This window comes from Thermobia domestica, chromosome 4 (assembly GCF_964235325.1).
Source record: "Thermobia domestica chromosome 4, izTheDome1.hap1.1, whole genome shotgun sequence".
NCBI classification, from domain to species: Eukaryota; Metazoa; Arthropoda; class Insecta; order Zygentoma; family Lepismatidae; genus Thermobia; species Thermobia domestica.
Genome location: NC_137457.1, coordinates 277162487 through 277188625, shown reverse-complemented (window position 1 = coordinate 277188625; position 26139 = coordinate 277162487). Strand labels below are relative to the sequence as shown.

The 26139-nt window shown below is 34.1% G+C and overlaps 1 protein-coding gene across 4 annotated transcripts in view; it reads right to left on the bottom strand.

The window, feature by feature from the left end:
• LOC145684076 (potassium voltage-gated channel protein Shaw-like) overlaps positions 1–26139 on the bottom strand; it is a 748265-nt gene that overhangs the window by 7320 nt on the left and 714806 nt on the right. Inside the window, exons 5-6 of one of the 4 annotated variants that reach the window (XR_014131244.1) lie at positions 13549–13670; positions 8453–8536 (exon numbers count right to left, since the gene is read on the bottom strand). The exons of 1 other annotated variant lie outside the window; for it this stretch is intronic. Coding sequence is in view for 2 of the 3 variants with exons in the window: in XM_081755939.1 (XP_081612065.1) it covers positions 13561–13670 (110 nt within the window). In the remaining variant the exon portion in view is untranslated. The remainder of the gene's footprint in view (positions 1–8452; positions 8537–13548; positions 13671–26139) is intronic. 2 more of the 4 variants (XM_081755940.1, XM_081755939.1) reach the window with 2 other exon arrangements.

Sequence of the window (26139 nt, the reverse complement as noted above, 5' to 3'; positions counted from 1 at the left end):
AAACTTCTAATGTTACTTGTTAACAGTGGCATAAGAAAAGAAATAAAAAAAATTAATTATTTCTTCTTTCTGATTAAAGAATATTGTCTCCTTTGGACTTTAAAAGTGGTATCAAACCTATCGTGAAGGAAATTTCTGTTAATTTTAAACGTGAATTTAGTTTTGTTCGCTGCAATTGTATTCTTATTTTTCTTTCTTTCTTTCTTTCTTTCTTTTTTTTTTTTTTTTTTTTTTTTTTTTTTTTTTGTCAAAAGATCCAATATATTTCAGGTTAAAATTTTCTTGTACACCTTATATCTGGAGAACTACATATACTGCACCCAAACCCAAGACCTAAATTATTGGCCAAGATCGCAATCTTTTGATCATTCCTAAAATTCTTGTAAACGATATTGTCATATATTATCGAATACTAAACATAGTTTCGGTGGTAGTAGTAGTTTTTTTTTTTTTTAACATAAACCATAGTATCTATTCGTTACAGATTTTTGGATTCTGAATTCGAAAATTATGTTGATTTTCATTGATTAGATCATGTTCCCAGTTAAACATTAGCCTTTGGTTTGATCTCCGTATCTTCATCCGTTTGTAATTAATAAACATCGGACCTTTATTCTGATTGCACAAGAACTCATATTTAAATAATGTGGCTGTTTCGTCAGTGTCACACACGAAAAGAATTTTCCCCATATATAAGTTGTTTGTTTATTCATGATATGTTACAATGATATACCTTTTCATTTAAAATTTTCGACTGATCCTCAGTGCTCCATGAAAATTGGCTCTATGGGAAAAATAGCACGATGCATTCACAATTCATCTTATCAGATTTCTCTATCTCAGGTTTTGTTTCATTCTTTTCTCTCCAGTCGTTTCTGATTTATAGGCAGCGGACGAAGCTACAGACACCCTGTATATTACTAATCAATTTAATGGAAACACTTTTAAGATGCAACTTAAGAATAGATTAATATGGCGTAGGACCACCTTACGCCATCAGATTAGTTTTAATGTGACGTAGAATGGAGACAGATGTCGTGCATGGTAGTTACCAGATTAATATAACATTGAACGACCTTACGCCATCAGATTAGTTCTAATGCGACGTAGAATGGAGTCACAGATGTCGTGAATGATAGTAAGTGTAAATTTACACGATTCCGCGTGCAGTGCGTCATTCAGTTCCATGAGAGAAAATGATGCAGTAACCTACGCCAGATTCTTGACTATAGAACGGATCAGAGATGTTCAATTACTGTTCAGGTATAGGGATTGGGTGGGCAGAGGAAGTGTTCAACTTCATCCTGTTGTTCCTCAAATCACACCACAACAGCTTCAGTTGAGTAAAATGGACACCTGAAATATGTCTGCATTTCCGGAAACAACACCTGAACCAGACATGTATATGATCCTCTCAAATGACGATATAATCACGGGCAGGACGCGACCGGTAAGCGTCAGCACAGGACCTACTGAAAACCAGGTTATTGCGGACCACATCATTAGAGATACGTCACCATATTTTCCGATGGATGGAGACAATGCGTTCATATATTTTTATGGGCGTTTGCCACACATGAAGAAACTTGTGGTTTAAATAAGATGAACAATGACTCATCCGACCATACTGCAAGTTTCCAGCCACCAGCCGTCTATGTTATATATTGGCGAAACCGTTGGCATCACATTGAAGTGTTATGGTCCTTTGTTAGTGGTTTTGCCCGTACAGTCCGACCACTGTGTTCATGTTACGTTACTCGCGGCAGACTGCGATTGCCAACACAGGTTGCGAAAGGTGTGCCCTGAGTTCCTTCATCACTTACACCGCAATTGCACAAAAGTTTAGAGTGACAATCTGCTTAAATGCTCGGCGAGAATTGTCACAGGGTCGTCTTCTGACCACAGTTCCTCTTCGCTGATGTGGTTTTGCCGTGAGTCTTGTATACCGTCATCGCCTTCTCGCAATACACCCAATACACTTGGCACTTTCGTCACTTTCGTAGCACATAACCGAACGCCAACAGTTTGCCCTCTTTGGAAATCAGAGAGAGGGCTCATTTTACACTATCATCCTCTGCACACTTTACAGCACACTGCTGTTCTACTGCTTCTCACGTAGTACAGAGTTTACATTAACACACCAGCACCAACAGATTGGCGCTGTGGTCGCCGCCTGACTGTTGTCGACCCAAATATTTGTCGTGTTTGCAAATTAAGTATTTCCATTGAATTGATTACTCTCCCTCCCTCCCTCCCTCTCTCTCTCTCTCTCTCTCTCTTATTTATGTAGAAAGCAATATGTTAAAATCACGGTACTTAACAACTTAATTCTAATGTGCTCTGCAGCTGTGACTTTTTTCTTCAAAATACTGAAACCAAGTTGTTTCATTAATCACCAATCTTGATAGTTCATTAACCAAAGCTTTCGGTATTCGTATTTTATTTTATTCAAACTAATATTTCAAAAGGCAGTCAGATGCATTTGAAACATTAGTTTGAATAAAACAAAACATGATGGAATATTAAAAGTTATTTTTATTTAAATGAAACATCCCTGTGAAAATAATTTGGAATACATAGTCACGATAATTGTTTACCAGTGTATTACTATTATGGTTCTTATTCATTTTTTTATTATTACATTTTGTTTATCACTATTACGACACACACACACTGCCAGAATTTAAAACAATATATGTAATATTTAAAATAATATACAATAATATGTTTTTATAGAAATTAATGAACATTGTTTTATGGATTTTTGACTATAAACAAAATACTCTTTTTCAAGGATGCAAAGAGTCAATTATAATAGAATAAAAAATAAATTATTAGATACAAATAATTAAAAAAACTACGTAATTTATGTAATTACACAGAAATATCTGGACGTTAAATTGGTAACACTTTGAACCTCCCATCTTCTGCTAACCGAGTAGTAGCTGTCTCCAAGTAGGCTATTATCCATACGATCATTTCTTTCCCTAGCAACCAAATGTTCTAATTTTTTCTGGTTGGTTAAACTGGAAAGGAGGAAATATAAACACTTTTCAGCACCGAAACTTATAACACATGGACGTACAGCTGTATATGGAATCCGAATTCATGAGCTCCCACCTGGAAATCCAACCCGGGTCTTATGCACCATCCAGATTTTTCTGTTTAATAACAAAGTATATTGAGCGTTTTACTACCAAAAACAATTACCCACCACACCTGATGTTGCACAGTTACCCAATCTTTAGTATTTGTTGTTCTTGTATTTCTTCTGCCCTTATCTGATGAAATATAAGCGAAAGCACTTTTTCGGCATTTGTGTTTTGTGATATATCCGATTACTGTTTATATAAAATATATAAGAAAAATTACTAGCAAATCCAACTTCAGTAACTAAACTAACACATTAACACAAATATTCACTTGGACTCGCCCTGATACGCCAAGATTTAATATTAAATTGTTTCAAAGGATCATAACCAAATAACCGGTGAAAATTGCTTTCTTTTAATCCATTAGATTTCTCAAATATTCTGTGTACAAATGTCAAATAAATATGGGTAATATTTTCCTAACCCAACTTTACAGGAATTGCAATTAGAGCATTATTTGATCAACTGGTGGAAGTATTTTAATCATTACATACTTAAAATGTAATAATGGAATTTTAGTTTGTTGAAACATAGAAAGATCCAACGGAACAGGAAGTCTAATGAAAGCATTATGTTATTCACATTTTTTTTTTTTACTTCAAGTTTGTCTTCTTGTAGTAGGTCTGCACCAATCTGAAAACAATTGAGAAATTTCAAGTGAAGTTTTGTGTGGTTCTGTGAATGTTCAAATATTTATAAGTGTAACATTTGTCCAAAATCCCAACGAAATTTATATATATAAATTTCTAGTAGAAGGATTTTTGTTTCACACGTCTATATCATAACAATTCCTGCCATGCGATGTGATTAGGATTTACAGCTGATGCGTCACGAAAACGCCACTGAGGAAGATGAGAGCATCATTGAAAATTTTGGCAATTATTGTAAGGCTGGCATATACTGGAGTCAGTCGAAATGATATTAGTGATTCCATGTACAAAATTCCCATGCTTTCACAACTGAAATATATTGGATTGCTTCTGCACACCACATTCACATGATTGGCTTTGTGATTTGGAAGAACAAAGCACCAAAACATAAAGAAGTCTATTATAAAGTAGCTCATAGCCTCAAGAGAGGTGATTAGGTTTTAATTTCCCCAGTGCAGATTAGAGAATTTCCTCTGTAATCATCCTTCAATTATATCATCAGAAACTTCAATATCTGGGGAACCGCGTGAGATGGCGAAATGACAATAAGGCAAAGTTATTCATTGGTCATTGCCCACCCGAACACCAATAGGGAGACTCTGCCGTTCATTCGCTGTAGAGTAGCATCAATAAAACATATCAAGTGCAACCGAAGCGCTCGCCAACTGATATAATTCAATTTTTCCACGCGAAAGGGTATAACACAGCCGCAGTTTGTCGTCGAATTAGTAACGGTTACGTCCTGATGACTGTGTGTACGACTGCTGCAGAGAGTTTAAAGAAGGGAACTTTATATGTGATGGCTGTGTGCACAACCGCTGCAGAGAGTTTAAGTTGAGTTGATTTTGAGTTTAATGTCCCGTTCAACAGCAAGGCTATATGAGACGTGAACCTACTGATTAACGTGGAATCCGAACCACATGAACTCCCGCCAGGAATCGAACCCGGGTCTCCCACGCCAAAGGTGCGTACGCGAATCCTTTAGTGACGAAGGGGCTCACAGAGAGTTTAAAGAAGGGAACTTTATATGTGATGGCTGTGTGCACAACTGCTGCAGAGAGTTTAAAGAAGGGAACTATATAAGTGATGGCTTTGTACACGACTGCTTCAGAGAGTCTAAAGAAGGGAACCTTATAAGTGATGATTGTGCAGACTGCAAAGAATTTAAAGAAGAACTTACCCATTGGTGCCCACCCCCCTCATGTCCATGACGCACCCCCCCTCAATTGCCTATCAGTAGGTGTTCTTCCATGAAAAAAAAAATCTTTTCGATTAATTTTTACACCCTCTCAAACATATTTATCTAGATTTTTAACCCCCCCAAACATTTCAATGACGCAGTTTGCGTCATAGCCCCCCCCCCTTGTGGGCACCCCTGACCCATGTACACGACGAGGACGCGACGATCAAGGATGGAAAATTATGATGACCTTGCTGAACGCGAGAATCATGTGGCTCGTGAAAGACGTAGATTATGTTTTCTGAATTGTCTACTGAGTTTCCTGAAGTTTCAAGATCAACACTTGGGGAAATTGAATTACATCACATACTTCACACTTGACAGGAGGTTTAATTGCGCTTCATATGTTTTAGAGCTCACAACTCCACAAACAATGAACGGTAGAGTCTATCTAGCAGTGTAGGGGTGAACGATGTTGAATGAACAGTTTTGCCTTATCCTCTCTTCATCATCTCACATGGTTCTCCCTTGGTCGCTTAGCAAAAAAGCTCTCATATGATTGCATAATATAAATGAACAGTTTTCGAGCTCATCCTGTGGGTGACTATCCTCACTACGGTTCATTGACGTCATTTTTTCTCTTAGTTTCATTGCAATTGAATTTAGTACTTACTGACCAAATAATATGTAGCTAAATTAATAATAACAAAAGTAAAACAGAAAGCATGTGCTAGTTTTAAGTATTTTTCTGTGGTAATTAGAAAATTATTTAGCTGATTAAAAAGAATGCATTTAACTCTCTCATACACTAAACTTCGACCAAGATAAAGTTTGCTTCAACAAGCAACAACCAATGACCTTCTTTTTAACTTATTAGTCTAATATTACAATAATTACTGTTATTATTAAGTGGTACTTCATGTACATTTTAATAATAATAATAATAATAATAATAATAATAATAATAAATACCTGCCAGTCCTTTCACTGGTGAGTTGAATAGCAGTATTAAGTACTATTTGTCTTGTTTTAAATTGAGGATCATAATACTTACTAAACTGATTGAAGAGGTTACCAAATTTTAAAATTTGATTAAATTATACGAGCTCGTAATCTGCATGACGACTAATAGTGTATATGGTAAGTGACAGGTAAGCGAATAAAATTACCAATTATCATATACATATAATGTAGAACCTTAAATTCTATATTTTTATCAATAACTATGACTGCTTTGTGTGTGTGTGTGTATGTGTTAAGAAAACTAAATGAAACTCTTGGATGACACACGCACAAACACTCTACTAATGTAATTCATACCCACTCAAAACACACATTTTCTCAAGGAAGTTGTAAATTTTAACATCTGGCGTTACACTGTTTTACCCAGAGATATTGATATTTCCCTTAACTTGCTAAGTTTTACTACGAAAAAAATACACAAATGGTAAATTTACTTGTATCATTATTCATCATTTCCAGTACACCAGAGTAGATTACATAAATTTACAATGATAAAAAACTTGAAAACTGAAGACTGATATTAGAATCTAATATTTAAATGTGTATGGCTCAATTGACTTTTTTTTTTTCATTAGTAACGTTCCCAGTCTATCACAGTTTTGGAAGATTAATCTGAAATTTATTTTTTAAATAAATAAACTGAAATATTTATAACCTATTTTGCAAATTAGTCTCATGAGATTATAATTCTCACTAGTCCTCATGATAAAGCGCTCATTTTGGGTTTAAATGTTCTTTGTTTAGATTCTAAATTAGATCCATCTGTAGCGAACATCGTATTCGTTAGTTATTTGCGGTATCCTTGTTTCCTCAACTTTATAATATGTCACATTGATTTGACAACCTAGTCTTCCGTACCATGCGCTGCTATCAGCTGAAGGTATTCCACTCCTTTTCTTCATCCGCTCTCTCGCTTAGTAACAACTAAACTCTTATTGGCTCAACACGTGAATTAGTCTAGAGTGTAATCTTTAAATCGCATTTTTGCCACGGATCACGACATTTTGGTAGCACTATAGCACATAGCACATTTTGGATATATTTTTCATATATCTTATTTAAATTTTACTCTTTCTGTTCTTTATGCTAAAGGAAACTATAAGACAAGAAATGAGTGACAATGGTGTATCATGCCTAGCATAAATGAGGTTTGAATCTGCGGCAGACAAATTTTCAGATTACCGTACCAGCTTAACACCTTAAACGGCTCCGTGCTTGCTTACTTTCTGTAATCTCCTTTCCTCTTTACTTTGAAATGCATAACCGTGGAACATTAAATTACGAAGTTAGTTACCATTCATATTAGTTACACAAAGGTCCAATACTCAAGTAAGTGTCCTAGCAACTATCCAGTTGCAGAGATTTCAGCGATAAATATCGCCATCATCAGTATATATTATTTCAAAAACCGTTGCTTGAAGAACTATATTTTTGATAAATCAGTTATGCAGAAGTAATGATAAAGTAGTGATTACTAATGTAAACATAATCATTATTTCTACAAAAACGTGATTTATCAAACATTAATTCTTCGAATAACACAATTAAAAAGAAGTACGCATTGATGATGGGCAAAATTTTTTACTGAAATGTTTGTGACGTACTGTTACTCGGATGCTTGCGTGGGTTTTGATTTTTTTATTAGTATTACTATTATTTGACATGTATTTTTTTTCATTAAATAATTACTATTTTTATTGTTAGTAACGGGTAAATACGTAACCAGGACAGCTAATGATGGAGCACTAGTAAGAAAAAAATTTACAAGAGTGATTTGAATTCTACAGTGTAATTCTTTTAATTCTTACAATTTATTTTAGATGTCCCTGATGAGTTTGTACACATTAATAATCAATAAATTACGAACAATGATTGTATTTTCATTATTTTCCTACAACGAATAAACCACCAGATTATTTCTACCAGATAATACAATAAATCAAAATTTTTAAAGATTTAATACCTGATGCGTACATACACATATATTAATCACTAAATATATATTTTTTCCTATGCATAATTTAAATTAAAAAAAAAATCCTATGCCACTGATAAATTAGTTTTCTTTATTACCTTTATGTATTTCTAAATCATAAATAGTAACAGACTAACCTCTCATTAGTCGTTTCCTTTCATATATATATATATATATATATATTTTAAATAATGCCAGCAGACAATCTACACGAGCTTATATGGTTTCATTGCAAACACAGAAGGAAGTGTTTTCAAATTGTTAAAAAAAAAGTCATGTTGAAGATGCAGTATTTAAAATGTTTTGAATTTCTCGATGTGTTACAATGTCAGTATGTCTCATGTATGTATTTATGTATGTGTATATATACGTAAAAGTGTTGTGCTATTGTTGGTGTACAAGGAAAGAAATCCATATTCATTACACAGTATTTATATATAAAGAGGTAGATAGATATAGAACGGAACAATACCCTATTGTGACAGAACGAGGCTTGCGTCACCGGTACCTTTGGAGGTGCCATTGGTTCTCAAGTTAGAATTTCGTCGCTCATTCTCTGCAAGAAGAAAAACAAACAACATACGCAAAAATAAAAAACATGAAGAACGGCTTACAAACACAATTTGACACAACCAGAAACACAAACAGAATATTTACTGATTGCTGTCAAGTCAACGGGACGAACGTTAAACACAAAACAAAACAAATAAACGAAAACAAACATATGCGGTAATGTTGTAATTATTTGGCATGCTTTGCTTACATCATGCATCAACAAGATTAAAACTGTTTATGCCTAGGTACGTGTACATTATTAGTTATGGGGATATACTATATGATATTTAGTTGCTGCAGAAAAAGATATAAATGGAAGAAGGTTGATACTTTATAATATTTTAATCTTAGCCAATATTTATCATGGTTGTTAGTTAATGAAACCGCTTGATCAGAGCCGATTTGCATTGATACTAGCACGGCTCAACTTCTGAAATTTAACAATGGATATATGTGTCACATGAATATGCAATAATAACTACGTATCAGAAATAATAAGAACAAAGTTTGACAGTATAACAAAATGGTATTAAAAACGTAAGAATTCGTGCAATAGTATTCTTATCATTGTTTGCATGATTGCTGTTTATACGGATGGTACATTATAGATCCTAATGATACCTGTAAACAAATAAATGAAAGAAACAATTCACAGTAAATATGATTTTAGTGTCAAGTAAATACTTACAAAAAATGCATTAGTGTTTATGTAATGTTCAAAGTGAGACAATATTTTTACGTAACAATATATTCAATCTACTCAAGCAGTTTGATTCGTTAATCGATAATCTCGAAATAGAAAAGAAAATTGAATTCTATAGTGCTTCTGCACTAGAGTTTAGCAAGATACATGGAAATATATTGTACGTGGTACTTCTGCTGTTTCTTAAAATTAAATAATAAGTAGCATGACAGAAATGTCTTCCCTGTTTGGAAAGTTAATAAATTCAAAACCACAGAAGATACGGTAATTGTTTTTGTTTCCTTTCTTTTTACTTCTTCGAAGTACATGGAATGTCATTTTAAATCAACTTGTTTTGAACAAGATATCAATCAATTGGTAACCTCCATTGTTGATATAAAAAATCTGAAGCTGATGCGATTTTTTTTTTTTTTTTTTTTTTTTACAAATCCAACAGAAATATGTACGATATTCTCCCGAAAACGCTATGGTACACACTAAAATCGCACATGCACCATTGTTGAACAATACGTTTCCCATCCGAAGATGTGCCCCTCCAAAAACAGAGATATTCTTGGTGCGGTAGAACGGGAAGCTTCTCGATTTGGAGGGGCATACTTTTGGGTGGTGAGCATGTATTTCGTTTAGTATCACTTTCACACTATGTATCACTAATGAAAGCTACCACTTGCTTGATATTTTGTTCAAAACACGTTGTCTAAAATGGCATTTTATGTACTGCGTTGTCATAATTAAAGTATCGCTGTTCAGAGGACTCGTACCCAGTGTACGAAGTGCAACCAAACTTAGTAGAAGTATATTTGGAAGTATGCAGAAGCGACTGGTGTGCTAACAAAATTACTTTCGATTTTCACCACCAAGGGAGATTGTGGCGCTAGACAATGCCAATTAAGTACAGTATGGAAGAATAAATGGGAAATTATAAGAAATACTGGAATTATCTCATCTGTGGATCTTGTGAGATTGATTAGTAATGTTTTTAAGATCCCATTTTCTAGTGCTTATCACGCGCGTTTTGGGTGGGGGTAGGTTGGGTTTAATACTAGGGGTACCGATAGCTCGGGAGTATATTCAACGATGTCACTATGACTTTCACATATTTAGAACGCTACACTACTAGCGCTTAGTAGCACTGTTAAGTATTGCTGAAACATATTCTCGTGTAAGTAATGACATCTTCCAAGAGAGTTCCGTTATTGCTATATGCTTAACCAACGCGCCTTCCGCTAGAAGATTCGGGTTTGATTCCAGATGGGAGCTCATATGGTTTGGATCTCACGTTAAGCTGTAGGCCCATGTCTCATGTAACCTTGGTGTTGAAGGGGACGCTAGACACCAATCCAATCAATTGTCGTCTCAGACTAATATTTGCTGATGGGGTTTCAGTTGTGCAGCAAACTATGGTGCTGATATTGCCAGAACGAGGCTTATTAGTGAAACTGTATTATATGTAGAAAAAACAATGCTGGTCCCATTCATGTGTACCACCGTCAAATTGGGTTATGTCATCGTCCAATTACACCATCTGATTTGAAAAGAATGGTGAGAAAGCTGAGGAGATCGGCATATTAGCGGTGAAACCAGGGAGAGGTCGTAAGACTTTGCTACTCCCATCGTGGAAGAATTTGTAAATTACAATATCATGGTACCGGTAAGTGCGAATGCAGTATCAAAAAAATCAGGACATACCATATTCAACTATCTGGAAAATTTCCCGGAAAGTTCTACACTGCTATTCATACAAGTTAACACTAATACAAAATACATAAACTGAATCCCGCAAATGAAGAAGCTTGTACAACGTTGACAGTGTCATTTAGTGTTCGTATAGAAATGGACAATGCTTGGCCATGGAATATTCTGTAATGTGATAAAAACCCACTTCTATCTGAGTGAGACAGCAAACACCTACAATTGTTGCATATGATCTAGTGAAAATCAATATAGCATACACGAGGTGCAATTGTATTCCCAAAAAGTTCCTCTGCAGTGAGGGTTTATTGCTCAGCTCATCGTTGGACCGTACTTCTTTGAAAACGATGGTCCACGTGGGCCTGAGACGAGGGATGTTACTTCTCAGACATATGCGAATATGCTAACTATATTTGTTATTTTTCAGTTGCAGCAACATCGGTGTCTTAAATCAATCACTTTCGTTCCTGACGGAACGACCACACATGTTGCGCGTAACCTGCAGCCGAGTCCTCGTCAACATTTTACAAATGACAGGATTAGTAGCCATTTCTTTGCATTTCCGTGGTCAGTCCAATCACCCAACTTAACCTCTGTAGCTTTTGATTGTCGGGGACTTGATATATCTAGTGTATCATTGACGTATTCTGACTCCAAACATTTTGAGTCAGAACATCATTCAACAGGCTCAAGCTACGAGACTGCAGAACAATTACGTTCTATAATTGAACATGTTCTAGATTGGATTCTGTTTCAGGAATATCAGGATGGAGTTCAAATTGAACAGTATCCCATACCTCATTATGCAGATACAGATTAAGCCGTGAGTACGGTGCTATTCTTGTGTAAGTGCGTTTACATGCACAGCCATGTCGATATTTATCAGTAAAAACCTTACTTCCACATTCCAGTTTTCGATTTCCTTTTTGCTTATTTTTTTCTTCTTATCCCCCACCCTAACACGCATGGTAGTCACTAGATCAAGGAGTATTAAAATGACTATAATCAATCCCATGGGACCCGTAGGAGACAATTACGACATTTCTTATAATTTCGCATCGATAGTGCTGTTTTTCTCTATTGAAATGGTTTTATTTAAATGTTATTAGTGCATAAAGAAAGTCATTGACGTATAAATTGAGAGCAGTGCTAATGGCCACTTTAGCAAGTAAAATAAAATACTTCAAGACGCCGCTGTAATTCAAAAAATTAAGGATCATTTTCTAGGATCACGGTCCTCATGATCAGCTTTCTTAAGTCTGAAAAATAAAATCATGTGAGAACGTGAAAAGGATATAAAAAGTGATTCGAAGCAAATACATCACTTTATGTCAAAGACTCCTACGCAAATAAAGCGTCGTTACTCACTGAGTAGCTAGTCACTGCTCATGTTATTTCTCTTTCTTTCCAACCGGTGGTAGTGTGAGATAAGAAAAATGTTCCACTTCAAATGGGTTAATTTTCCCCTTTGTCTAAGTTGAGTGCAGGTTTAAAGTGTGAATGTAAAAAGATGTCTTTAATTTTGCGTTCAATCGTAGTTCTTCCTTCCTTCCTTTTTTTTTTTTTTTTTTTTTACATTAATCACATATTAGTAACATTATCTTTATTCTTTCTAAGATATACTGATAGTCCATATAATTGTTGAGGAATAACAGTCCTATTAGCCTTTGCCTTTTCGCCTTTCCACATCGTTTTCATCTTTATAACCTTTTCCAGACTTAAGAAAGCTGAAAATGAGGCCCATTATCCTCAAAAACTTTCCTTAATTCTTGGAATTACAATGAAATCTAGTTTTACGTCCCACAGATATGCCGGCTAGGCTAAAGGAGACGATGATGATGAGAAATGAATGAATGCTGGGATCCCAAGAAAACCCACGCACACGGGGTTTGCCCACCACAAAGCTCATTTGACACGAGCTGGGATCGAACCAAGGACCCCATGCACCAGACGTGCCACTGAGCCACCGCTGGTCCCCTCTTGGAATTACAGTGTTGAGTATAAAACATTTTATTTTACTTCCTATAGTAAAACTGTTCGTGTTTATTTAAATTAAGAATTAATTTTTGTGATTAGATGATAATTCATTTCCATTGTACTTTTTAATGAGATGAATTTAGATACCATTTATTCGAGTAAAACTATTACAATTGTACTATACATACCAGGACCTCATTAAAACTTTCATGGGTTATTTAGTAAAAGTACAATTTTATCATATAGTATCCATTTATTTGTTTAGTTAATTTTCAGGAATATTGTAGTACTTTTAATAACTTATCAAAGTAACTAATTTTGTTGTAGAATTTTTTTTTTTTTTTGGCTATTTTTAAATATACATTTCACTTATTGATTTGAAGATTTTCTTCGTATTGAAAGTACATTAAGAAATTCTAAGAGACGAAAAAGTTGTTTATAACTTCTCTTCAGTTGTAAATTCATGAAGAATATAATAACATATGGAACATACTGGTTCTTTTTTGGGGACAGAACAAGAAGCGAATCTACGAACGAAAACAAACAAACATATGATGAACAGCTGGTGATTTTTTTCCAATATATTTTTCTTTCTTTCTTTCGAGTTCTACCTTGTTTTTCTATGAATTTCAATACCGTACCTTCTTTGTGGTTCATGCACTGGTCTGGGGGATGAGCGGGGTCTTTGGGGAGGGAACAGTATTTTCTTCTTTGTCTGAATGATTCATCAACAGCATAGGAATTGTTTCTTCGCAGGTGTCGCCTAGCAAAAGTAAAAACACAAATAATACTATGATCACAGTTTGTAAGAATTATGCCTTTTCCTCGTACAGCGACAGCCGCCTTGTTATATACAAATACATTTGTACTAAACTTCTGAAGTTGAACGAACAGAATGCCATGCAGTATTGCAATATGTTGGTCGTTCCGTCAACTATTCACAATGTTGCTATCTCTGCCTATATTTCAATTGAACAGTCCTTATCTATTATTTAGATTTTCACTGATGAAATCATATATATGAAATGTGCCGTTGATCCGTGTGAAACATGGAAAAAAGAAGAAGAAAAGCGATAAGGGAAGCCTTCGAAATGTGATGCTATAGAAGGATGTTGAAAATTAGATGGATAAGATGTCAAATGAAAGAATGAGAACAAAAGCCATCGAAATGTGATGCTATAGAAGGATGTTGAAAATTAGATGGGTTAAGATGTCAAATGAAAGAATGACAACAGAAGCCTTCAAAATGTGATGCTATAGAAGGATGTTGAAAATTAGATGGGTTAAGATGTCAAATGAAAGAATGACAACAGAAGCCTTCAAAATGTGATGCTATAGAAGGATATTGAAAATTAGATGTGTAAGATGTTAAATGAGAGAGTACTGCGAATGACAGGAGATGGAAAGGAATATACTGAAGAATATCTAAGAGAAGATTGGTTGGTTAGATTTGAGTTTAGCGTTATTTTCAGCAGCAAGGCTGTATGAGACGTGTACCTACAGTTTAATATGCGATGCGAACTACATGAGCTCCCTCCGGCAATGAATTCAGATCTCCCTCGCCAATCGAAAAGATAGTAGGATTGGATACATTATGATATATAGAAGAATCACACTATTGGTTATGGAGATGATGACAGAAGGAATATTACGTAGAGAAAGGGTGCGATTTAAATATATGGACTAAATAATAGAAGATGTAGGGGGGAAAAAGTATAGTGAAATGGCGAAGGATGGGAAAGAGTGGAAAGCTGTATCAAACTAAGATTGATAATCATCGAGAAGAAGAAGGCGATTTTTACAATGCTTGCAAGAAAGAAGAAAAAAAAAAAACAACCTAGTGAACGATCTTTGTGAATAAAACTAGTTTTCAACGTATTTACACTTCATCATGTATAATAACAAATTGAAAAGATCGTTTCAGTTACTTTATGTATGTTCATCAGGATTATATTATATTATATTTTCATTATTCGTATGGAGCTTCCTTGTGCAATATGATCTTTGACACGAGAGATCCGGGGTCGATTCTTGGTGGGAGCTCATGTGGTTCGTATATGTTAAGTTATAGCCTGTATACCACGACTCATATAGTCATATAGTCTCGCTGCTGAAAGGGACGTGAAACTAAAATCAACCTGTCAATATTCGTGTGCACTATGTCGTAACAAAAATATTTCATCTGCGAACATCTCTTTGTCCTATTTATGTTAACAGCTACTTTTATATATACAATTAAAATAAATCTTGTACAATTTTCTAAGATAGACACATTCTTTCTTAAAACGCAAATCACTGCCACACTCTGAAATTAATTCATACTTGAACAACCTAACGTATTGCAATATTTACTGAATATAGGTCTCGCTGAGAATATGCAACGCCATAAAAAGATACATTCCTCTGCAAAGATGACCAGTCTTTCTACACTATTTTCTAACTAAAAGACGTTTCGTTGTCAAGACAGTTTGTAAGACGGTTATTTTTAGTTTCATTGAGTAAGCATGTGGATCTAATTAAAATTTAATGAAAAATTTCCCAATCGGAATCTGAGGATATGAGTTTTGATTTAATGAGTCGGATGGATCTTCTATTATATGCCCAATATGCGATTCAATATTGTTTGTGTTGTGGACGTCCCACAAAAAACAAGTAAAAGATCGGACGAAACAAAGATTTTTATCTTTTGTGTAGGCTTATAAGAGAAGAAGGCACATTAAAGTTACTTGAAGTGTCAGAATAATAAAGAGTGTACAATATTTAGATTCATGTGAATATAACAAATTTTTTTAATGAGTTTTTGAATGGAATTTAAAGTCTGACACAAGAATTGGTTTTATATTTGACTCCATTAAATGAAAGGAAGAAATTAATGGAAGCTTACAACGATAATATGTATGTGTTGTAAGGATATTGGTCCGGTACATAAGATACTTGTTTTTATTGATAGACAGACCTATACATTTATGCTGTCAAATGTTACTGTGGACATACTTGTACATTTAGGCTGTTAAGATATATTAAGTGTGGACGCCGCTAATGATAGATGTGTTGTGTACATTTATGTTGTTAAATAAAATAAGTGTGAGAACGCAATCTTATAAGGATGTGTTTTTGGAATTATAGCTAATATAAATGATAAGTATTAAATAAATTCAGTGCTTTAACAGAATAAAGGAATAATTTAATTTCTTCGACTAATTGTCGTAGAAAGTTTTGGTGTTAAATAAATTAAGTTTAATCGAACAGGAGCAGCAATAAATATCATAATGTTTGTTGCAAGCTACATGAAGATATAGAAGATACTTAGGAACTCAGTTGTAACTTTTCAAAGTACTAATCTAAAAATTGTCACTACTGTGTGCACATTATATATGCTTGTATTTTAATCAAGTTTAATTTTCTTTTTAAAGATAAGTTTTGTAGATCTTATACATCAAGTAATGTACATCTGTGTCTAAATGTACATCTGCATTTGCTGAAATTTCACTGAAACCATTCAATGAATTGAAAACAAATTTTAAATGTTCACAAGATTCCTCAGATTTGTTTAGAATCACAATTTAAGCACTTAAATCGAAAATTATGAGTTTATCATAAACTGGTCTAACAATTTTACTATTTGTGCATTATTAATTCTTGTGTGTTTTATTAGAAGCTTAATTTCTTTAAAAAATTATTGAGGTAAATTTTACCAATAGGAGATAAGTTTAGTAATAATTTAGCAGTTTTTCCAGAGAGAATGTGTAGTGAAGAAATATGGCAGATAACCTTTTATGGGAAATCATTCTCAAATAGTTTCATCCATCTAAATTTAACTCTTCTCTGATGAAGCGTTCCGTTACCCACATTCAAAGTTCTGAGAAAAAAAACACATGTTTATTAACCTTAGAAAATGTATTTATAAATTGAAAATTGTAAGTAATTACGCAATAAAGATCATGAAATATGTGTTTGCTCAAGATAAGTATTTGAAAAGTTACTGAATCTAGTAGTATTCTTTTAACATGCACTATGATTTAAAGTTTGATATCGATTAACTAAATCTATCAGATCTTTTCATGATTTACAAAGAAAATACCCACGAGTTTTTCGATTTATATCTCGAAATTAAATTGGATTGTTCAAAAATTTTGATTTTCTTTGCCTTTAAATTCTGTTTGGATCCTAGCTTCCTAACTTTGTTGCATCGAAATGCATGCACATGTACAGTAAGTACACTTATGTCCAAAATAATTGTCACATATCTATAACTGTCTTCTTGTAAGAATATAATTTGATAATGATTTTGCAGTGTACTTTTAATACCGATACTGTGTGTATAATCGGGAATTGTATATTTGTGGTAAATTTCATAAGAAAAGAATTATAAATACCAAAAATTAAAATGTTTAAAACGTTGCTAAATGGACAAGAAAGTTTTATTGCTCTTATTTACTGCTCTTTTGACATGAAATTTGCCACATACATGTCTTTGCCGATTATACACATACCAACATTATAAGAAATACCGGGCGAATTTGTAACCAAATTATATTCCTACAACAACATATTTATAGACATGTGACAATAATTTTGAACATGCGTGTACATGTACAGTAAAGTAAGTAAATATATTAGTTAATAGACAAATATGAAAATCTTAATGTTTATTAAATAGACAGTGGTACATAATTATCAATTTCACATTATCGACTCATTACTTCATAAAGTACGTTACTGTCAACTTTAATTTGGCCGAATTTACATCAAAAGAAAGGGGGAGAAAAGCTAACTTCTTTAGGAGAAAGGTAGAAATTTATAATTTCTTTCTTTAATAAAACAAACTTTAAGCAGTGTTATGGTGGAAATATCTTCTATTATAGTTTTCTGCATTAATATAAATTCGAATATTCTATTTTATATTCTTTGCAAATTCCGTTTTTTAAAATAATAAATCATTATTATCGTTTCAAACAATATTTTTATGTTTGTATTTCTTAGAAAATTTTACTCTTTAAGGAGCATGATTAGAACCTTCAATCTATTTATTTGTGCTTATTGCGACTTAATTTTTAAAGTCTAATGTTTCCAACATCAAGAAATGTGTCGCTGAACGTTCATAAACGATTTATTAAGACACTGTTATGGAGCGTGGCGCTTTACGGATCAGAGACGTGGACATTGAGAAAAGCTGAAATATCCGAGATGGAAGCATTTGAAATGTGGTGTTGGCGAAGAATGCTGCGCACATCTTGGACCGAAAGGAAAAGGAATGAAGACGTACTAAAGGAAGCTAACGAAGGACGACAGATCATGAAGATAATAGCAAAAAGAAGAAACAGTATGCTTGGCCATCTTATTCGGCACTCCGATTGGATCACTGTGCTGATAAAGGCAGAAGGAAAACCAGGAAAAGGAAGACTAAGGATAGAATATCTAGATGCAGTTATAAAGAAGAGACCTTATCAAAGTATAAAACAGCTCTCCCAAATGAGAAAAAAAGTTTTAAAATGTCTATGTTGCCTACCAACCTATGGTTGAAGTGAACAAGAATAATATTGTTTCCAATGTCTATTTACCAATTATTGAAATCTATTATTGAAGCAGGCGTAAGTGATGTTCTACTATTCGACTTAACGTGCATTTGCTTTGTATTTTTTTTTTAATTTGCTAAAAAAATCAATCGATTCTAAGAAAGCATGGCGTATGCATTCTTTGAGGCTTAAACAAAGTAACTTCCAAATAATAAAGAAGATAGGCGTATGAGAGAAGGAGGTGAATTCAACCCCAAGATAAAAAGTTTACTAATATCTTTCATAACAACTTTCATAAAAATTAATTTGGTATTGATGCAAAAGAATTATACGTTTAGGGCTTGACAAACACTCCGATTTCTTGGCATTAAAAAAGGTCAAAGTTTTTTTTTTTTTTTTTTTTTTAACTGAAATTGACGCATCTTTAATCGAATTACTAAAATGATGAGTGGAAATACTAATTCCATTGATTGCATCCGTATGCAGATTTCTATGGGATAGTTTCGGCCACTTAAGCTGTAGCCTTGTTCACAATTAAAGTTAAATTAGTTTAAAATCGAATCATTTTACACACAAAATTTGCACTTTTAGGAAACGAAATGAAATGTTTGAGTTTTACGTTCCATGATTATGCCGTGTGAACTAAACGATACGGTGATGATGAGAAATAATTGAAAATGGTGAAATAAAGAAAGTTGAAGGCAACGGGAGAACCCGAGAAAACCCACGCACACGGTATGTGTCCATCACAAAAGCAACTTGGCACACGCTGGGATCGAACCTCGATTGTACTTTAAGGGCAAGGTCATAGTTGGAAAGAGACTTCTAGTTTATGTAGAAAAAAATGGTAATTTCTTTGTGAAAGAAATTAAAATTTAACACTATAACAGGCCTGTACACAGCCCGTGCTGTTTCGTTTCATTTCACATTCAACTTGTTTTGACATGTGGTTCAAAGATAAGGAAGTAAATTCTTTGATGAGATATCAGAATAAATTTTCCACTTACTTTTCGAATTAAAACCTACCTAAATAAATTCTGAAATCTAAATTGAAAATCTTTTTATTAAATTGTCAAATTTTGCCAAATATTTTCGAACTTTTGCCTTTGTGTTTTACAGGACGTATTTTAAGCCAAATTTTACAATTCTGAAAGGAATTTTATGAAATGAAAAGGAAATCTTTATGTTCTTACCTTCCTCGGTTATGCCAGCTAGAATAAAGGAATCGGTGATGATGAAAAATGAAGAAAATGGTGGAGTGAAAAAAGGGGAAGGAAACGGGAAGAACTGTGAGAAAGCTCGCGCACACGGTGTTTGTCCACCACAAAGTTCGCTTGGCGCGAGCTGGGATCGAACCAAGGACCCCATGGACCAGTGATGAACGCTCTACCACTGAGTCACCACGGCCCCACAAGAATTTTAGGTAAGTTACAATTTTTTATTTTATTTTATTTTATTTTACAAACTATTACATCTATTACCACTGAGATAAAGTTTAACATAGGCTGATCAGAAGAATATCAATTTTGCAATTCAATTTGTTGTCATGTTATCGAAGTGATAAGTAAAAATTCATTTGAGTAGGGAAAGCTATGTGTTTGAAAAATTAAAAAAAAATAATATTTTTTTTTCTTGAAAAAGTTTATAAGTAAAAATAAATATGACAAGCTAAGCGGTCTATCGTGTACGAAGGCAAGGCTAAATTATATTAAGATACAAACATAATTAGTGCTTAACTATAAAGAAACAAAAAGAATGAAAACACATAAAATATACGTATAAATGAGATTGACACATTTTTATTGTAAGTAAGCACTTAATATAATTAATTCTCAGCAGTGACTTAAGCCTAATTTATAAATATCGTGCAAAGAATGTACAAAGAAGCAAATTAGTAACATTGGAAATAACAAGCTGAAATGAAAGAAAGAAATAATTACAGATTAAATTTAATTAGCTCTATATAAAAATAAGAAAACTAAATATTTTATATTGTGCAGGAAAAAAATTAAAGTTATTGCAAACATGATTAGGAAGCTAGTTTATATATACAGATTGTCTCAAAAGTCTCTTGACATAGGATAACTCTGTTATTATAAGAGTTACAACAAAATGTAAGAGGAAAAATCACTTCCAAATATGATATTTTCAATCTAAGGTGAAGGATTTTTTTTTTAATCGGACGAGCCGTTTGGGCTAGACGCTCTTTATTTGTCTAATGTTAAATGATAATGCAACGTTGCCATTTACCTGGACCCACAACATGAGTGAATGAAATTACTGTTTGAAATGGGGACTGGCCATCGAGACATTAGCGTAAAAGACAGTAACTTCATTCACTTATATTGTGAGTCCAGTAAATGGCAACGTTCCATTTTCATTTAACAATAGGCGCATACAGAGTGTATAGTCCAAACGGCTCGTCCGATTTAAAATATTCCTTTACTTTAGATTGAAAACAACATGTTTGGAGACAGTTTTCCCTCTTGCATTTTGTTGTAACTCTGATAATAACCGAGTTATCCTATGTCAGGGGACTTTTGAGACAACCTGTATATATATATGTTCAGTATTGGAATATACACAACAGACTACATGTAAAATATTACAAACTCTTCAATAAAAATGTAAATAAATACATACATAAAGAAAAGGATTTGGAAACGTAGTCGGTAATCAATATTATTTAACACCATGCACAATTAAAGCTGACTCATTTTTATACAAGGGAGGAGCTACTGAAAATTCCCACTGTTTGCTTTCGAACAATAAGTTAGACATTTTTTTTCCCTTAAGCTAGAAGAACTTACCTGACATCTTTACAAACATGCATAATGCTATTGATGTAAATAATAATGCTGTTAATATTCAGTCATTGAGCCATGTTAATTGAACAAAATTTCATACTATATCATACTATATGAATCTCTCTCTTACTTGTGACTTTATGTTAATTTATGATCATAGTTTAATATTACTTATTGTATAGGATATAATATAATTTTTTTTTTTTTTTTTTTTTTTTAAGTAAGTCTTGAGCTATTAACCAGGAAAAGGTATTGACATCCGACGTTTCGAATGCAGACATCGCATTCATCTTTAGAAATTGTAATGAAGGGACCAAAGTTGTGAATGTGAGCATGTATATGTGGTGACTACTTAGGGACAGAGCAACGAATGGGGGTTTGTGATTGGCTGAGGGACGCTGGCTGCTGATTGGCTGTTCTTGTGACTACGAGAAATGACTGTTGAATTTGTATTTGTTTCTGAAATGGGCCGACCAGATAGGGCCCATTGAGACTGTTCCTCTCCCGTGAGATAGCTATGGCTTCCTTTATTATTCTGTCGCAAAAAAATGTTGCACTTGGCTACTATGGTGGTATTTGTAAAATCAATTCTGTATCCAACCTCTAGGCTATGCTCTGCTAGTCCTGACTTCTCGGGTTGCTGAAGTCTTATGTTGCTGTTGTGTTTTTTGCGTCGTTGTACTATTGTACGTCCAGTCTGTCCTATGTATGCTCTGTCACATTCACATGCTATACGGTATACACCAGGAGTGCGCAAGGGAAGGTCGTCTTTCACTGGTTTGAGTCCAATCAGAAGCCAACACTTCCCTCAGCCAACCACAAGCCCCCATTCATAGCTCTGCCCCTAAGTAGTCATCATATATACATGCTTACATCTACGGTCTCTTCATTACTATCTTGAAGATGAATGCGATGTCTGCATTCGAAACATCGGATTGGAAATACCTTCACCTGGCTGATACTAAAATCACGTCGACAGGAAAAATTCAATTCTTGCTTCATAAAAATGGCCATTGACAACTGGATGCTCTGAGACGTCATATTTTGCTTCTCATTTTCACTAACACGAATGATACAAACGCATGGAGGACCTTTTAACTTGAAATTCCTTGTAAGTTTTAAACTCATAGACAAGAAACAATGAAATTTTGCAGGCTGCAAATATCGTCAGGTGGGTTATCGTTTGACATACTTTTAGGATAACAACAAGTAATTGTTGCCAACCAAACAAAGTCCTTTTTGTGGAACTACTTCAAGATATTACATATTTCAAATCTACAAATTAAATGAAACTATATATGGCTACTGTTCAGTGTTGCAAACTAAGGACCTATCACAAGTATCATTAGAGTATCATAAACGACCGAATTCTGAGTGCCTCTACTACAATAGTAACGTAACATAGGAGACGTACTGGGCAGTGCATATCCAAAGTAATTTATTGTCCAGTACTATGATTATCATATGAAGTATTTCGAATAAATAAGAACAAACGTACAGAGACTTGAAAATTCTACCTTTCTTAAAAGGCTAATTTCGAGAAAGTGCTTAGATAAGTATCATACCTAATCACGAAGCTGGTTTTCAATGGATGTAAATATCGTAGTACTGTTTACAGCAATATGATATTTCAAACCGTTCTAAAATGAAAAATATGGATAGAGATTGCTACACTGATTAAAATAGCGTATTTATGGTATTTGTGGGAAATATTTAAAATGACTGTGGCTTTCCTTTCTTTCTTTGACATTACAGCAACAGTTTTTGGTAGCTGTAATTACAACTTCTTCCAATTACATGTTTAATCAGTAGGGCCTATTACAAACTGTACCAATATTGATCATATCTCCGAACGGTTTGAAACATTAAATTGCTCTTTACGTATGATCTTTACATCTACTGAAAATCCTCTAAATGATTAGATGTGCTAAGTATCTCAGTACATTTTTGAAATAAATTCTTTTGAAAGAAACCAAATGTTCAAGCCCTTGTAACTTTCTTTCTATTTATTCAAAATACCTCATAGGGGTCGCGGTGGCTCAGTGGTAGAGCGTTCACCTCTGGCGCGTAGGGATACTAGTTCGATTCCAGCTCGCTACAAGTGGATTTTGTGGTGGACAAACACCGTGCTCGTGGGTTTTCTCAGGGTTCTCCCGTTTCCTCCCACTTTATTCATTCCACCATTTCATTCATTTTTCTCATCATCACCATCTCCTTTAGCCTATCTGGCATAATCGTGGAAGTAAAACTGAAAAAATTTATTTCACTTCAAAATACCTCATATCATGATCACAGTGTTCGACATTTAAAGTACTGTGGGTGTGCATTTCCTCTTTCGTCTTATTTTCATTATTTCTATTGAAGAGATCTCGAAAGTTCGGTTTCTTCAAAGTTTGTGATACTGTAGTGTCCTTAGCTTGCAATAATGAATAATAACTGTAGTATTGTATATTTTCGTTTAACATTTATGTTAATGTAATAATCTGACCTAGTGAATTTGAAAAAATACAACCTTATGTTAGGCTGGCTACACTGATAGTCTAGTGGTATCGTAAAGTATCTCAGGAAGTCTCTCCTGGTGATATTTGCGTGGTACAAAATTTCAGAGTTTCTTTCTATACGTTAGTTTAAAAGTACAAGGACGTCTCAAAAGGAATGGTTCATTCTGTGTACAGAACAGACAACAGCCACTTCTCGATTGAGTGGTGGAATACAACTGATAACACATGGTGGTGTTGATCGCCATACAGATACAGCTCTCGTGAAAGCTAACCCTATATCTGATCGACTTGTTTTTTATAGCTTACGATATTGGAGACATAATTTTCCAATTCTACTGTATACTCCCTTGATTAACCCCAATCTTATAGACCAAGCCTCCTTGGGTAATTTCGACCCTGTTTTCACTGACTCTTCAGTTTTTGTAACTCCTTCTTACTCCAGTTTACGCGAGGATCTTCTCTGGACTGTCATCCACCTGCAGAACTTTGTTGATGATAGAATACATGGTTCTGTGTGTATTATTCTCCCTTTGAAATTTTTTTTTATCACATCCATTTTTTTCCCTCATAAATCCAAGAAAATTATACACATCTGCCGAAACAGTACTCTTTCAAGCTTTACCGAGCTCAACCTTGTTACAGGTCCTATACCTTTCAACTCTACACTAACATAATTTTTTCTTTCAATGAACAGCTTGTTATTCTAACCCAGATACAATGATCTTGAAAGCTATGCAGAAACTATTTACTAATCCGTTACTCTCATTCTCCAAGGAAGAAGCAAGGGTCTGACGTTATGCAGCAAACAGTTGGAAATGACCATTATAGAACTGTATGTTTTGTATTATCTTCGGAGAAATGTTATTAATTTTGTTAGAAGGGATGAGAAGGGATCGTTTTAGCAAAGAATCTGAAGAAATGTTACTATAGTCTAACCTCCATATCTTACCTTTACAACACGAAACAAATTAGCACAAATAAAGAAATTACTATAATTTGTAATGTTTCTACGGTAAGATTGGTTAATAAAGGCGAATTTAATAGTTCCAGTTAATTGAGTGGTTAAAGAAAGATTAACATAAAGTAATACCGGTAATATGGTATAAGAGGTTCAGCTGCACTTCCAGCTGAAACTGTGGAGATTGTGGCGCCGCCACTCAAGGAAGTTAGGTACTACGAAATACTAAAAGCAAGAACGAATCAAATTATTCAGAGCGCGCGAGCCTGATAGAATTAGCCAATGATACACTTAGCTACTGCCAGTAGCAGACGATGCAGTTAGTTACAACTCTAGCCGGTAGTGTCGCCGAGTCACTTTTGTTGCATTGTGGGAACGATTTGAATTTCCATTAGGAATCTAGGGAGTGGTTCAAAGGGTAATCAGTGAAGATGAAGTTTATTGATTAGTCTATGGTTGATTCAGTTTCTGTAAAACTCGGCATGGGCATATAAAATAATAAAAGCGGGATCTATTAAGGTAACAGTGTATAACACTTGGCAGAACAATATTGAATTATTGTTGATGCTGCATGAGAATTATGATGACACGTAAAATGGATTATGTTAGGTATGATGGAATTTCGAGAATAAATATGATATTTAATGAATACATAGTTGTATTGAATGTAGAAACTATAGTATTGATGTATAGAAGCTTTAACGGCTTAGATATTTGGAAATAGCACTTGAAGTAGGTTCACTCGAGCAGACGAACCTACCAAATAGAAAATTTATAACATGTGAAACACTTTTCGTGAAGGAATGAGAGTGTGAATTTAAGAAATTACTGTCAGTGCACAACATATTGATGTGAATTTTGGATTATAGTGAAAGTATTGTATGTATATGTGTGCTCTTCCACTATCCTCGTTTATACGTATCCCCCATCGCTGACGCACCTTCTCCGTACGAACGCACTCCCTCGCTAAAGCTTATGTCCCCCTGCTACGTTCCTGCTCTGATTTGATTAGATAACGTTCGTGCTTTTTAGTGGCCATCTAGCACAAGTTGGTTCGTGTTTTATGCGCTGTAATTTTTATGCCGTATGTTCAAACTGCATTTATACTGAGCCCGTTTGAAGTCAATCTGCAAGCAGTAATGGTGCTCAGCTAAAAGAAATACAAAACGCTAACCTGAAAATATAAGATATGTGTCAAAATTTGGTAGAACCATCTGCTCGAGTAATGATCTTGAAGTAATCAACTTTACAAGATTAACAGGGAAGGTTTAGCAGTACGTTTTTCTATTTGGCGGGTAAGGGGGTTGATCTTACTAATTTTGTTAGAAGGAAAAGTTGCCATTTTGACAATGAACCTGAAGAGAAATTACTATAGTTACTTTATTCTAATCACTATGTCTTTTCTTTACAACATGGAGCAAATGACCACAAATAAAGAAAAATAATATTG